At 52.7% G+C, this 15,627-nt stretch overlaps 1 protein-coding gene across 1 annotated transcript in view; it reads left to right on the forward strand.

Annotated features, from left to right (window-relative positions):
- FAT2 (FAT atypical cadherin 2) overlaps nucleotides 1-9,832 on the forward strand; it is a gene marked incomplete at its 5' end in the record, with an annotated part of 68,595 nt that extends 58,763 nt beyond the window's left edge. Inside the window, 4 exons of the mRNA XM_084636750.1 lie at nucleotides 248-689; nucleotides 2,940-3,093; nucleotides 5,940-6,532; nucleotides 7,908-9,832. Coding sequence (XP_084492876.1) covers nucleotides 248-689; nucleotides 2,940-3,093; nucleotides 5,940-6,532; nucleotides 7,908-8,428 — 1,710 coding nt within the window. The 3' untranslated portion in view covers nucleotides 8,429-9,832. The remainder of the gene's footprint in view (nucleotides 1-247; nucleotides 690-2,939; nucleotides 3,094-5,939; nucleotides 6,533-7,907) is intronic.
- Between the last annotated feature and the right edge of the window lie 5,795 nt (nucleotides 9,833-15,627).

The raw sequence follows: 15,627 nt of genomic DNA on the forward strand, positions 1-15,627 counted from the left end.
TACACAGTTGTCCCTCACCGTGGACAGTCCCATGGGCGTTTCATTTCTAACGCAAGGCAAAGCCTCAGGAGGTCTGGCTGGTGGAACAGTCCTATTGGCTGAAGATTCTTGGGGTCCTGGAAATCTCAGCTGCTCCCCTCTTGCCTTGCACAGAAGGGGAAGGAGGGGAGCAGGGAGCGTTGATAGCTTCGCGGCACAATGCTGCTTGCATTGCTGCTAATTCTGGCTGTTTGGGCGTGTTTTGCAGCTCGTTAATGGGGTGCCTCATCTCGGACACCGATGCCGTGGCAATATCAATGGCAACCTCTCCTCCCTGGGTTTTGTGAGCGACGGAGAGTGGCACTCGGTCCTTCTGGAAGTGAAAAGCACCTCCCTCCGCTTGCTCGTCGACAGCTTGGGAAATACGTCTCTCCAGCTGCCCGTGGCCTGCAGCATCTCCCCTTCCAGGAGAGATCTGCTCTTCGGGGGGATCGTCCAGTCCCGACAGCTCCAGCGAGTCACTCGGGGGTTTAGAGGTTGCCTGGATGCTGTCAGAATTGACAGCGAAGACGTGAGGCTCCTGCCCGGGGACAGCCAGGCGAAGGGGATTGTGGAGGAGGTGGGGATAAAGCAGTGCTGTTCTCACACCGGCGCCTGCAGCAGCAGCCCCTGCCTCAATGAGGGGATGTGCGTCGAGACTCACGGAAGAGGTACGTGAATGTCCTGCCGTTACTTTCTGGGCAATAAGAAATCAATAGTCTGGAGGCGAGCGTGGCAAACAGATGATCTGAATGGCAAATTTAAGGGGGCTGCCCCAGAGGAGGGGAAGTTGTGGCTTTTCACAGCGCTGCATCTCCCAGCAGGCTGTCAGGGGGCAATGTCCTCAATCAGTGAAACACCACATTGGAAGCATGACTCCGCAGTCCTTGGCACATCAGACCAGGTGCACCGCTGTTTCTGGGTGGAGTGGGCCCAGGGCCTGGTGTCTTTGCAGTGTTTGGATTCACTTGTATTTTCATTCAGGCTTTTACAAAGCCTCAAGGAGCCGTTAGTGGGGCTGGAATAACGTGAGGTCTGGTCATCCCATGACATTTCAGCTCCCGGAAGGTGGAAACACTGTGGGAAGACGAGATGTGGATTTGTTCCCATCCTGTAAGTGACTCCCGGGGGTGGGGGAGGGAACTCGTGAAAGTCATTAACACAAGCTCATGCCTGCAATTCTTGGGTTCATCTGAACCTGGCTGCCCAGCAGTTATTTGTAACAGGATTTCATCAATGTCACAAACATGGGTGTATCTATCTGTGCACCTCATCAACCTCCCAACTCCCCTGTGAGGCAGGTCAGTGCTATCATCCCCATTTCACAGTTGGGGCACGGAGACACAGAGCGACTTGACCAAGGCCTCACAGGAGGCCTGTAGCACTAACGTCGGGTCTCCCAATCCCAGGCTAGTGCCCTAACCACTACACCATCCTTCCTCTCCAGAACATCTTGCTCTGATTTCTGTGGGTGAACATAGTGGGAGGGACTCATGTGGACAGCGTAACATTGCAGCCTTGAGCCTCTTGAGCCAACCACTGCCCATGCTTGGGCTTTCTTGCTCTGACTTCCATTCCCCTTTCTTGGGGGCATCTGGAGGTGGCTCTGATACAGCTACATGGTGATGGGAGACATGCACAGGGGAATCCTTTGAACTGCTGTCTGTGCTTATTGATGCTTTTGTCTTTCTGCCTGAGGTCTGTTGCAGGGTCCCACGCCCTGTTGGGCTAGCAGCAATCAAAGGGCTGAGAGCACACCTCCCTTCCTCCCTCCCTCCCTCCCTGCCTGCATCCTCGGGCGACAGGATTTAGAATCCTGTCGGTTAGGCAGCTGTTTAGCTCAGGTGAACTTGTTCGAGGTAAAGCGTACAGACATGGTGTGCGAGTGTGCAAACCTGCAAAAGGGTGCACGTGTGTCCAGGTGAATGTGTGCACATGTTCACATATGTGCAAATGTGCTTGTGCAAGTGTGTGTGTGTGTGTGTGTGTGCTGGAGTGCAAGAGCATGTGTGTTTGTGCAAGAAAGTGTTTGTGTAAATATGCTTGGATCTCATGCTAATGTCACAATGAGGCCAACCAGCCAGTGACAGGATCATGCTCAGGGATACAGTGTGTGAGCATATGTATGCATTTGTGTAGGACTGAACATACATGTCTCTGTGTTTGCATGGCTGGCTGGTTGTGCCTGCCATGTGCATGAGTGTGTGCACAGGTCTCTACTAGTGATGCAGAAGTGAGCCTGAACTTGCCTGAGTTACTTAATGCACAGAGGATGGAGGTGTTTATTTTGGGGTCATAACCAGGCACTTTTCTAGGATGCTCCAAGGTGGAGGGGCTTCACTTCCCCAGCGCAGCTTGCTCTTGCATGGTGCAAAAGAACTCAGCAGAGCAGTTGAAATTCCCGGTATCAGAATTTGATTTGGCAGATACCAGAAAAATAGAATCCCAGCCACCCACCACATTGGGTTTTCTGTCCTGCTGTCGATATGACAACTCCCACGGAGAAGTGGAACAAAGTGTGTCCGGACAGGAGCTGCCTGGCACATGGCCTTTTGCTGGGCACTTGGCGGGCTAAAGACTGGCGAGAACGGAAAACAATGGGGTACTTGGCATCATGTCTAAAAGAGTCATAGAAATCTGCAGCTGATGGATCAGCTTTGCCCTCCCGGGAGGGAGGGGACCACCAGCTACATTTAGGACCTCACTTGAGCTGTACCCGGGGTTACAAGACACATTCAGGAGAGGCTCAGCACTGGGCAGTTGTGGTGTGTCTTATTATGCAGCCTCAACCCCAAGTTCACCCCCGCTGCTATTTCCCTACGTGTCAGATTGTTCTTGCACTCTGGGCCAGAAACCACCTCCGACACCAGTTCCCTGCTAGCTGGTGTAGCAATCTCACAGCTCTCTATTGCCCTCTCTAGGTTACACTTGCATCTGCCCAGTGCTGTTTTCCGGCAACCGCTGCGAGCTGGGGGACAGCCCGTGTGAATCCAAGCCCTGTTTGCATGGGGGCACCTGCCTTCTCTCCAAAACAGGCTACACCTGCCGCTGCCCAGATTGGTATCTGGGGGAAAGGTAAGACCAAGGAATGGCTTTGGGACTGCGTGTTCCCCTTTGCGGAGCCCTCAGCTTACAAGACACGGTTAACCTTGGGCGCCGTTTCTCATGGCTGGGGTGAATACTCAGGAACTGCATGTTCCTGCAGTTTACCTGGTCACAAACCTTAATACCCTGGCCAGCCACTCCAAGACTGATCATCACATTACATGCACTGTTTGGGTTGCATTCTCAGACTCTAGAAGGCATAAAGAATCAGACAATGAATTAATCCCCCTGCGATTGCATTGTCACTAGCTGAGCTATGTACCACAGTTCTTAGAGCCTGGGAAAATAATCTCCTTTAGTCAGCATTTTGCTGGGTGTCAGTGAATGTTTTCTTTGGTGCCGATTCAAAGTGTCTTCTTGTGACAGGGCTGTTCCCAGAACTGCTCTTGTAACAAGTAGACACTTAGCTCGGCTGTGTTACAAATTACCCCTGACATGTCAGGGCTCCTTCGCGGAACTGAGAGGACGAGCACAGAGGATGCATTGTTCTGGGGGAGATTGATGACGGCTCTGTATCTGACACATGTCGAGTTTTACAGCTGAAAAGCAAGTTGGTTAATATCAGCCAAGAGTCAGATCCTTTCAGTTACCAAGACACTGCTGGTGGGGATACTCTAGGGACCATGTCTGTCAGACACCAGATCTGCAGTGCTAAGGAACATAGGAATGTCTACTGGAATCAGACCCAAGGTCCATCCAGCCCAGTATCCTGTCTCTGATAGTTGCCAGCACCAGATCCTTCAGGGAAAAGTGTAAGAACCTACAGCAGGCAGATATAGGATGAGACCCAGGGCTCATCCTGGTCTCTAATAATTAGAGACTGGCTTAAGCCCTGAAGCACAAGGTTTAATGTGCCTTCCCAAATTATTATTGTCATTAATTTGGATAATTCTGGATATTCTTCATATCCACATTAGTGCATGTTCAGAATGCGCATTCAGCGCTGACAGCACTGAAAGAGTTAACGTGGCTCCAGAAGTAGATTTCACGATCCATGTCACCGTGGGTCATCAGTTACGCCTGCTGTAACCGCATGTCCCTCTCTGGGCTCCTCGCTCCTGTCTGCCCCACAACATGGCCGAAAAGAGCCCAGCTCACGCTGAATGTGAGTGGATCTAGCACATCTCTGCTGCCTTTGAATTAAAGCTGCCCGGCATATGCCCGGCCTGTTGGGTGAATATTAAGGTTGAAATTACCCACCCGATTTTGGGGAAAATATGCAACTGCTCACCAGGTGGCACTGCTGCACCTGAAACAAGCTGCACCCTCTAGTCAGACAAGGTGGGGGAGGTGATATCTTCTATTGGACCAACTTCTGTTGGTGAGAGAGACACTCTTTCCAGCTTCCCGGAGCACTTCTGCAGGTCTGGGGAAGGTGCTCCAAGTGTCACAGCTAAATGTAAGATGGAACAGATTGTTTAGCATAAGGAGGTAACCTTAAAGGGTGTGCAAGAGTCTCCCTTAAATAAATCGTTATGCACGAGAAGGTATTGAGAGGAAGCTGAAAAAGAAATGTGATTAAAAAGGGGCCAGTTCAGGGTGGGAGGGGTGTTGCTACTGGGTGGGAGGATCCCAAATCCAGCTTTTCGAGCCCTGAAGGAGTTCAGAGCTCTAGAATCATTTTGAAGTTGATGATTCCTGTTCTATTCAGGGATGGGAGAGTGTCAGGTTTTTTAATGGGGGTGGAAAAGAGAAATCAGTATTTTGGTCTTGATTCCTCGGACTTTTCATGAAATCTCTAAGTGCCTAAGGGCCAGCTGGTCTTTACTAGAGCTTCTAGAAATTCATGCATTTGTCAGAGCTACTCTGGACACTCCCCAGATGTTTGCTCCAGGCTGCAAACATCTGTAGCTTCCCTTGGGAAGACCGGCTAGGTGAACTACGTCTGAGGAGGTTTCTTAAAGATGAATGCAGTTCAGAGTGTCTCTGGATTCCCTAGCCTGATTTATCAGAGACTTCAAGAGTGGAGAGGTTCCAAGCACCCAATTCTCCCCAGCAAAGGAGAGGGGTGTACTGGAGAAGAATCTTCCTCTGAACTTTGGAAAGAGGAGTTTTGTCCCGTAGCCTTTGGTATTGCAATCATCTGTTTTACGTCTCTGCGGTGTGGCGAAATGTACCGAATGGCTGAGGGGAGCAGTGGCATTTTCAGGGTTCCTTGGGTGACTTGACAGGGGTAGTGCACCACCCTACAGAAAACCAGGGAGAAGGAACTTTAGGGTAGCCAGTGCTACCCAGTGCAAATGGGGCTAAAGCAGCTGCTCCAGACCAAACGAACCGCAAATATGGGTATAAAATAAACAAAGGTGGCTGGGGTCCAAGTTTGCCTTTACAAGCTGGCCATTCCTCTGCCCCACCCCACAATTCTCCCGCTACCTGGCAGAACTGGAGAAAAGGCAACTTTGCTCCTGTTCCCTGAAAACTATCCTTTAACTTATTGCCAGGGACACTTCCCTGTGGGCCCCTCCTCACCTCACCGCTAGAGGAATAACACACCACATTCCAGAGAAAGACCCATTCAGAAATCGACCTCACAGGCTCCCCAGCGTGGCCCCACCTCCCTCCAAGCTAGAGAACTTGGGAGCCCAATGGACAGAAAAGTCCCACAGAATCCCCTGGTGGCGGTGCAGCATCTCCTAAACCGAAGGGCTGGTTCTTGGCAGGCAAGCAACCGAGGCCGGGCATAATTTTGTGCTAGTGGGTGCTGGGGCTCTGAGAACAGTTGTGTGGAGCAGCCGCACTGCTTCAACTGGTTAGAGCTTCTAGCAGGTGTCCCCAGCTCTGACGGCCGGTGTCTCCCTTCCCCTTCCCCGCTGCAGGTGTGAGAAGGTGGCTGAGGAATGCCAGGACAACCCCTGCCGGAACGCGGGGCGCTGCGTGAACGCCGGTGGCTCTGTCCGCTGCATCTGCACCGGGGAGTACCAGGGGGCATTCTGCACGCAGAGACTCGTTACCCCTGACATCGCGCCTGCCAAGTGGGGGATGGGTCCCGTGGAGATCGGCGAGATCGTCGCTGGGGTGCTGGGCGTCGCCATCCTGGCGGCGGCCTTCGCCTTCGTCCGCAGGCGTTACTGCCGCCCCGCCAAGGCCCACAAGCCTGTGGCCAGCGAGGACCCAGACCTGCTCTCCAAAAGCGAGTTCTCCAAGAGCGTGGGGGTGGCCACGCACACCCCGCCACCCATCGAGCTCAACATCCTCAGCAACGGCCCACACAACAACCTGGACAGGGGCACACCGGAGCCGCACAAGCCCATTCCTACGTCAGAGTTTGTCACCTTCAGCTCGGGCAACGCCCAGAAACCCCGGGGCACCATCGTGTGCAGCGTGGCCCCCAACCTCCCATCTGCCGCGCCCTCCTCCATCTCCGACAACGAGTCCTTCATCAAGAGCTCCTGGGCCAGGGAGCAGATGGGTCAGTGCTCCCCCTCCACACGCCCCTTCCTCCTGCTAGAGATGACTCAATGCATTCGGGCTGCAGGCTTGTGAAGGGCCAATGGCACTGACCAGAGCCAGTGTAGTGTGGGCAGATGCTGTCCAAGCCTATGCCACAGCCCTCCCCATGCAGTCTAGTCCCTACTGCTACATCCAGCTATTCCCCCCACATCCCCGCCAACACCCCTCACATCCTGACTAGCTACACCCAGCTATTCACACACACACACACACAGAGCCCTGCCAACATCCATCACTCTTGACCTGCTACATCCCTCACACCTGACCAGCTACACCCGGCTATTCACACACACAGCCCTGCCAACACCCCTCACACCTGACTAGCTACACCCAGCTATTCACACACACACACACACACACAGAGAGCCCTGCCAACATCCATCACTCCTGACCTGCTACATCCCTCACACCTGACCAGCTACACCTGGCTATTCACACACACAGCCCTGCCAACACCCCTCAATCCTGACCTGCTACACCCAGTTATTCCCTCCCAGAGCCCTGCCAACACCCCTGAATCCTGACCTGCTAAACCCAGCTATTTCCCCGCACAGCCCTGCCAACACCCCTCACACCTGACCAGCTACACCCAGCTATTCACACACATGCACACACACACACACACAGAGCTCTGCCAACACCCCTCACACCTGACCAGCTACACCCAGCTATTCACACACATACACACAGAGCTCTGCTACATCCCTCACACCTGACCAGCTACACCCGGCTATTCACACACACAGCCCTGCCAACACCCCTCAATCCTGACCTGCTACACCCAGTTATTCCCTCCCAGAGCCCTGCCAACACTCCTGAATCCTGACCCGCTAAACCCAGCTATTCCCCCACACAGCCCTGCCAACACCCCTCACACCTGACCAGCTACACCCAGCTATTCACACACATACCCACACAGCTCTGCCAACACCCATCACTCCTGACCTGCTACATCCCTCACACCTGACCAGCTACACCCAGCTATTCACACACACAGCCCTGCCAACACCCCTCAATCCTGACCTGCTAAACCCAGCTATCCCCCCCCAGCCCTGCCAAGACCCCTCACACCTGACCCACTACACCCCTCTTTTCTACTTGTTCTCTCTTCCTTTCTCTCCAATATACCCAGATTTGGATGGATGGAGAGAGAGAGAGAGAGAGAGAGAGAGAGCTATTGGATAACTAGATGTATACTTACGTATACTTAATTCTGTCTCAGCACGGGGGATAGACTAGATGGCCTCTTGAGGCCCCTTCCAGCCATACCTTGGTCTGATTCCAAGTAGGAATGGCTATGGACAGCTGTTAACCTGGTTCTGATTTTATTCCAGTATATCCAGCAGAAACCACCTACTGGCCGCCCAGGTACCAACCATCGGATGTCCAGGACCATCCCCACTACGACGTTATTCAAGGCCCTCTTCTGCCATCTGCCCATCCTCCTCCTCCTCCTCAAGTAGACCCTGAACCACCTGGTCTTTACGGTGGCTTTCCCTTCCCACTAGACCAGAGCAATAAGCGGGCCCCCATCCCGCCCCGCTACAGCAACCAGAACCTGGAGGACTTCCTGCCACCTGACCCCATGGAACTGCCTGCCTCCCAGTGCCAGAACGAATACACCGCCATCAGCTACTACCCTTCCCAGCTGCTGCAGGGCGAGGGGACCCCCTACCCTCCGGACGCTGGCTACAAGAGGGTGAGCATGCGCCTCAGCGTGGCCCAGCCGTCCTATGCGGACTGCGAGGTGGGGCCCCAGCCCAGCACCAGGGCCCAGCCAATGCCACCCCCAAACTACGAGGGCTCTGACATGGTGGAAAGTGACTATGGAAGCTGCGAGGAGGTGATGTTTTAATGGGGCTGCATGTTCAAAACGAGAAGGAAGCAGCGTGAGCTGTGACTGGAACATGTACGGAGGGAGAAGTAACCTGGTCTTGGTCCTCTCTCTCCTGGGACGTACAACTCTCCCCATCCCCCGTTAACAGCTTCCCTGTGTGCAGTCGGGCTGTAATATAGCGTGGACTCTTGTCCCTGGCGTTCTTTAAATAGCTCCTGTTGCTGCTCCAAAATGGATCTCACTCAGCTGGGCAAAAAACCAGAAAGGCCAGTGCCAGGGAACACAAAGGAAATTCCTCAGATGCCAACAGGCGCTGATGGCAAGTCATTCTTCATGCCAAGAGCTTCCTTAGACATGGAGGCCCCACCTCTCCCTGCCCTGGACATGGAGCCTGGCAGCAGGAGAGAGGGCCACAGACCTTTGGGACAGTCCGTTGCCAGGGTAGCAGAAGGTGGGACTGACTTGGTGCCTCACTGTAGTCCAGGGAGATGAGCTATGTCTCTGAGGGGTGTCATGGAGAGGTCTCTTGTGCCTGGTTCCAAGGGTTTAAGGTGGGCCAAGCAGAACTGTGGAGTTTTGAGGACAGCCTGCCCCCAATGCCGTCTGTCCTCTGGGCTGGTGCCTCATGGCCATGAGAAGGGGGAATTTAGCCGCTACATTAGTTCATTCCTGGGCTTGTCTCCCTGCACCTGTAAAGAGCCCAGAAAAATGTCCATTTCTACAGGAGAAACTGAGCAAAGAATCCTGCCTCCCTAACCCACATCATGAGGTACCACAAGGTCGCTGGCAGGAGAAGGCACAAGATATACAGGCAGGCCTGAATTCAAAGTAGGTAGGTGTTTGACTGGACAATTACTTCAGCACCTTCCCATCTGGAAATGTGCCAGGCTACAGCTGCACCGCAAGCGTTACCGGTCGTCTGTCTACATCTGCAGCATCCCTTGTGCCGGGGACATGGCTCCGTTGTCATTATAGAAAGTGGGATTCTTCATAAAGGCTGCTGGGTACAGAGGGGACCCTGGGGTTCTCGCTGGCTCGCTCATGCCCAGACTCCACACAGCCTGAGCGGCTGAGCATCTCCACTCAGGGTCTGCCCAAGCCCTGGCCTGGGGATCAAGGCCCTAGAAAGAACTGCTGACTGCACTCCAGCAGCTCACTATGTGCAATGACCCACAGACATGTGAAAGCACGTCCTGTGCGTGTGCGAGTGTGTGTGCGCGTGTCAAGGTATGTATGTGCAGCCGTGAATATCCGCACGTCAGCGGGGGAGGAGACGGTGCGCTGGCTCCTCCCAGGGTCCCCCCCCCGCCCCCGCCGTCGAGAGAGGTGGGATTCGCCTGGATCGCCTTGTGCTTGGTAACGTATTGTTTCTCTGAGAGAGTTTATCTTTGTTTGTTTGGTCACTTTTTGAAAGCAATTAAAAAAGAGGCAGTTTTGTATTCCTATTTTACTTGAAAACTAACGGAGGCTCCTTTGTAAGCGTCAGGCAGCTGCCTAGCTCGGAGGAAAGACAGGTGTGGGGTGCAAAATTTGGATCTGGATGCCCTACCTGTCAGCTGCAATCAGATTCTGGCTGTTGATTGAACCCATTCTAAAGACGGAAACCACCTGCAAATTTTGGCTCTGGATCCATCTCAGATTTCAAACACCCGCAAAGTCTGGAGGCCTTTGGGTCCGTGGATTTGGGCCCCAGCTCTAGAGTCGAGACAACGAGGGTGGGGAAAGTGTGAGCAGCTTGTGCTGGGGTCACACATGACCAGGAACAAAACTCCAGCTTCCCTACATGTTTTCCGAGCGATGGGCCCGAGAGGCCCCAGTGTTACCCGGGGAGTGGTCAGGACTCACGCCCTTAGTAAACATCCCTACTTCAGTCAGAGGAGAGCGATTTTTCCAGGAAACGGGACATTTCACACAAGGCTCCCTTTTCATTTCATTCATCAGTCAGCTTGAAGCCCTTGCATGTCGGACATGGGGGGCATGATGCAAGCAACGTGACCCCCACGAGCACCCCCAAGTTGCAAACCCAAACTCTTGCGCCACTAGACAGTAGGTCACAAACCTGAGATGCACCAAGGCCAAAGAGAGCCACAAAGCAGGACATACACAGCCCCCAAGCAAAGAAACATTTATTCTCTCCCACGCAGAAACCACATAACTGGGCAAGGGGAGAGAAAGGTTGTCCAGGGTGCTCACTAGCTGGCATTACTAGAACCTATCGAGTCCTGAATTGATACATAAATGATCTTGTATTAGGAAGGCAAGTGACAATGACCCTACCCATTCTCAGACTCACATAGGGTCAGTACTGCCCTTATAGGAACCAGTTGTCCGCACGGGGGCAGAAAAGTTTGTTTGGACAAGAGATGCACTCAAAGAAATTCAAACAGCACTCTGTCGTCCCCTGACGACACTGGAGACCTGAGTGCATCCAGGATTAATGATGTTCTAGTGCATCATGCCCACACAAGGGCACGGGGAGGTAGAATTATAGCTGCATACATAGCTCAGGGACATAGGTCCCTGGAAAGAGAAGGCCATGGCAGGATCAGGGAGTGGAGCAATAGGTAGGCTGGTCCAAAGGACGTGTCTGACCCACAGGTATTAGGGCTGGAGCAGGCCTGGCAGAGCGTGCCAGGATCAGGAAAAAGATGGCTCTGGAAAGGCAGCTGAGGAAGCAGACACCCCCAAGGACACAATGATGCACTAGGCTTTGCTTGCAATACCAGGGCACAATGCAGAAAAACAGCACCCAAAGTCAGCATCACTGAGCACTGGATCGCAGGCAGCGGTACTGCGGTCTCAGCCCACAAGCCACTAGATCCTGTTCAAGTGGAACAGGAAATACGGGACATGTCTCGGCTTGGTCCAGTGCCCCAGTTCCAGTTGACAGTGTTATGCCACAGGGGTACTTGGGGCATGTTTGCCATCAGGTCGATTGTTAACTGAGGGAGGATATGCAAGATTTCAAGATGGCAATCCAAGAGCTTTCCTCTGGCACAAGTCTCCATCTGCGCAGCAGTCATGAGTATCCGGATTACTTGTTTGCTTTCCATGTGTAAAACACCCCCATGTGTACAGATTCAGGGGAGCGAAGGCCCAGAGCTGGCCATACTCATCAGAGCAGATAGGACTTTTTATTGGAACCAATACTGGTGGATACTTGTTTGCACTATTCAGCCAGCTCCTCCCGATGCCCGTCCAGGTGAGCAGGGAACTCCGCCTCCGCCAGCCATGCCAGCCTGTTGGGCTGCAGAGACAGCACAGTGATTGGGTATTAACCCCTTCCATGCTGCATGAAACAGGGCTCTCCAGCACAGATGGCTATGCTGGGTGCTCTGTGGGTGCGAGTGAGCATCCCAGGGATACAAAGGTGGGGATGTGAAGGCCCTGAGCAATAGCCAGGCATTGGAAGGTTTCACACAGAGATAAGGGCAAAAAGCAGAACCATCTATCCAATCCCCTCCCCTTGCTGCTCTCCTAGATAGAATCATAGAAGATTAGGGTTGGAAGAGACCTCAGGAGGTCATCCAGTCCAACCCCCTGCTCAAAGCAGGGCCAACCCCAACTAAATCATCCCAGCCAGGGCCTTGTCAAGCCGGGCCTTAAAAACTTCTAAGGATGGAGATTCCACCACCTCCCTAGGGAACCCATTCCAGTGCTTCACCACCTTCCACATCTGAACTCCAGGGCCTGATTCTGCTCTCTCCACATAACCTAGTGTAAGTAACCCCATTAGAGTCCAGGGAAACCTCACAGTGTAAGTGAGTGGACAGACAGGCTCTTGGAGTTCAGACACCATTCACCACAGCATCTGAGCACCGGCCCGCAGCACGTTAAGTAACATGACTAACATGCATCCCATGTGGTTGGTTCTCTCTCCATCAGCTCTGTGTTCACAGTAAGCCTCCCCATCAAATAAAACACAGTGCATTCTATCAGGGACAACTTGTCACAAGCAACGTGAGTTACTAAATCTTTATTGCAACAGCATACAAACGTTCGGACTAGAGACATCAGTGATAAGGTGCTCACCCCACGGCAATGGCATTGGGACGGTCCCTCGAACAAGCCAAGTAAGCATTAAGTGTCTGCAAAGCAACCCTTTAATGGTGCATCTGCACCGTACCCCTTGCAGACCGCACGTCTCCGCAAGCAAAGACAGGAACATGATTTCACATACCAGTCTCAGTTTGGGTCCCCTGAAGAGTTAGAGGGTGCCAGTCCCTCCCTTGGGTATACATGGACGGATCGAGACCATTTTGGCCCCCATCATGGCAACAGTTAGATCTCTAGTGCCATGCAAATAAAACAAAACCCACCTAAAGCCTTTTCTCTACACTTCCTGAGGCAACACAAGAGGCTCTGGGAGGTTCAGCTCAGTGGGATGGTCTCAGCTGAATGAGAACACCCCATGAGGAGGATACAGCCTGAAACAGCAGCTCTGAGACCTACAAACTGCTCCACTCAGCTCAGTCGGTGTGCCCATCCCTGCTCCTGAGTGCTTTAGAGCCTGTGATATGTCTGAAGCATGCCTGTTCTCAGCTCCCCACCCAAAGGGGCAGGACTTCCCAGAACCTGGCTCACATGGGGGCTAGGGAGCGGGCCTCAGACCCTCCCAAAAAGAACAAGTGCCCCCAGAACCCGACTCACATGAGTGGGAGGTAGGAAGGGGGACCCAGGCCCCTCGTATCCTAGAACACACATGAGGACAGCAAGGGGGGCTCAGACAGCCCCAGAAGGGTAAGGGGGCCCATATCCCAGCCCCTAGGAGTGGGACAGGGAAGTGAGCTCAAAATATCCCAGAGGGGCAAGAGCCCCCCAGATCTGGGCACACACATGGGAGGGGAGAACATGGGGCTGAGAGATGCCCCTGCCCCTACTCTCCCCCAGTTACTCTGCCACTCACCCATTCCCTGTGTCCCACCTCTCCACTCCCTCACCTGAACCCCCAAAAATCCCTCTCCGCTCCCCTGTACTAGTCATTGCCATTTATCCCCCTTCCCATAACCCTGTCCCCTCACTGCAGGCCCAAGCCCTCCGCCTCCTATTCCCCTCTCCTCTGCCCCCTGGTACCTCTCCTCTCCCAGGAAGCAGCCATGTGTCTAATTTCCACCCAAATACTTGGATTACTTTCCCCCCATGCATGGCTCACATATCGTAGCACTCTCCAGCTACTCACTCCCAAACTCCTTTTGTCTCAGATTAGGGCTTGTGATTAATTTATCCTTAGTTATCTTAATTGAAGTGTGGATTCACAGCAGCTGTCAATCTCAATGAGGTCTGACTCATCCAATCATTACTATATATCAAATTATTGATATGATGCCATTCAAAATGGTCTCAAGCTGTTGAGTTTTACCAAAGGGCTGTGTGTGCATAACTGATTGGAAAACTGCTCCCAGAGAGTAGTTATCAGTGGTTCACAGTCAAGCTGGAAGGGCATAACGAGTGGAATCCCGCAGGGATCTGTTCTGGGTCCAGTTCTGTTCAATATCTTCATCAGTGATTTAGATAATGGCATACAGAGTACACTTTGAAGATGATACCAAGCTGGGAGGGGTTGCAAGTGCTTTGGAGAAGGACAGGATTAAAATTCAAAATGATCTGGACAAAACTGGAGAAATGGTCTGAAGTAAATAGGATGAAATTCAATAAGGACAAATGCCAAGTACTCCACTTAGGAAGGAACAATCAGTTGCACACACACAAAATGGGACATGACTGCCTAGGAAGGAGTGCTGCGGAAAGCGATCTGGGGGTCAGAGTGGATCACAAGTCAAACATGAGTCAACAGTGTAACGCTCATGCAAAAAAAAAAGCGAACATCATTCCGGGATGTATTAGCAGGACTGTTGTAAGCAAGACACAAGAAGTAATTCATCCGCTCTACTCCTCATTGATTAGGCCTCAACTGGAGTATTGTGTCCAGTTCTGGGTGCCACATTTCAGGAAAGATGTGGACAAACTGGAGACAGTCCAGAGAAGAGCAACAAAAATGATTAAAAGTCTAGAAGACATGACCTGTGAGGGAAGATTGAAAAAATTGGGTTTGTTTAGTCTGGAGAAGAGAAGACAGAGAGGGGACATGGTAACAGCTTTCAAATATATAAAAGGCTGGTACAAGGAGGAGGTAGGTAAATTGTTGTTGTTAACCTCTCAGGATAGGACAAAAATCAATGGGCTTAAATTGCAGCAAACTTCCTAACTGTCCTCGGGAGGTTGTGGAATCTCCGTCATTGGAGATTTTTAAGAGCAGGTTGGACAAACACCTGTCAGGGATGGTCTTGATAGTACTTAGTCCTGCCATGAGTGCAGGTGACTGGACTAGACCTCTTGAGGTCCCTTCCAGTCCTATGATTCTATGAAAACTGAGCCCCGGATGGCAAAGCCTGTCACTCAAACTAAAACCTGCTGCCCTCAAACTAACACTCAGCGCTTTGTGCCTAGTCAAAGACGGAAGGTAATGCCTCTCCTCACCTCTTCTGAGAGCTACTCCTGCTGGAAGAGCACAGAGGCCAAACCGACATGGGGAGAGGACACTCAGGAAAGTGGAGACAAATCAACTACTGATGTGAAGGCAACGCAGATGAATTAAGGCCCCTTAAACCCTGGGTGGATGTTCTCAGTTCACTATAACTTACTCTCCAGTGAGCAAAGGCCACTTCACTCCTGAAAGCATCTGCACTGGGGGGCAATGGCGAGCCATGAGGTGTTTCGCCAGGCATGCAATGCTACACTTGCATGCAAAATGGCCTCCTCCACGAGGCGAGACCTTGCACTTACGCTGCATGCTGTGTGGAGGAGGCCATGTTGTCTTAGAAAATGGCATCCTCCGGGCACACAACTGGGGGCTGGAGGGAATCATCCTGCAGGCAGAGCCGGTCCTGGGCCATGTGTTGCATATGCAGACAACACACCACTGCTGTGGGGGGAGGGAGTTAACAAATGTGCCTTGACCATGCACCTTGGGTTGGTTTCCCCTAACTTTCCTGAGCATCCCGCTGTAGCCGGGCCCCAAGACCAAGTGGAAAGTGGCTCATACAGCTGACCACCCCGCTCAGAGGAGCAGCATGCCATGACCACACCGTCCTCTCCAGGAGTCCCCGCCTGGCACCTGTAGGATGGAGAACACTGGCCCACTGCTCCTGGGTGCTGCTTTGGCAGTTTGCTCTGTGAGGTTTGCCCTGGGTGGCCTCCCCCTGGCTGCAAGAGCACAG

Source organism: Lepidochelys olivacea (genome assembly GCF_965140295.1).
Source record: "Lepidochelys olivacea isolate rLepOli2 genome assembly, chromosome: 8".
NCBI lineage: Eukaryota > Metazoa > Chordata > Testudines > Cheloniidae > Lepidochelys > Lepidochelys olivacea.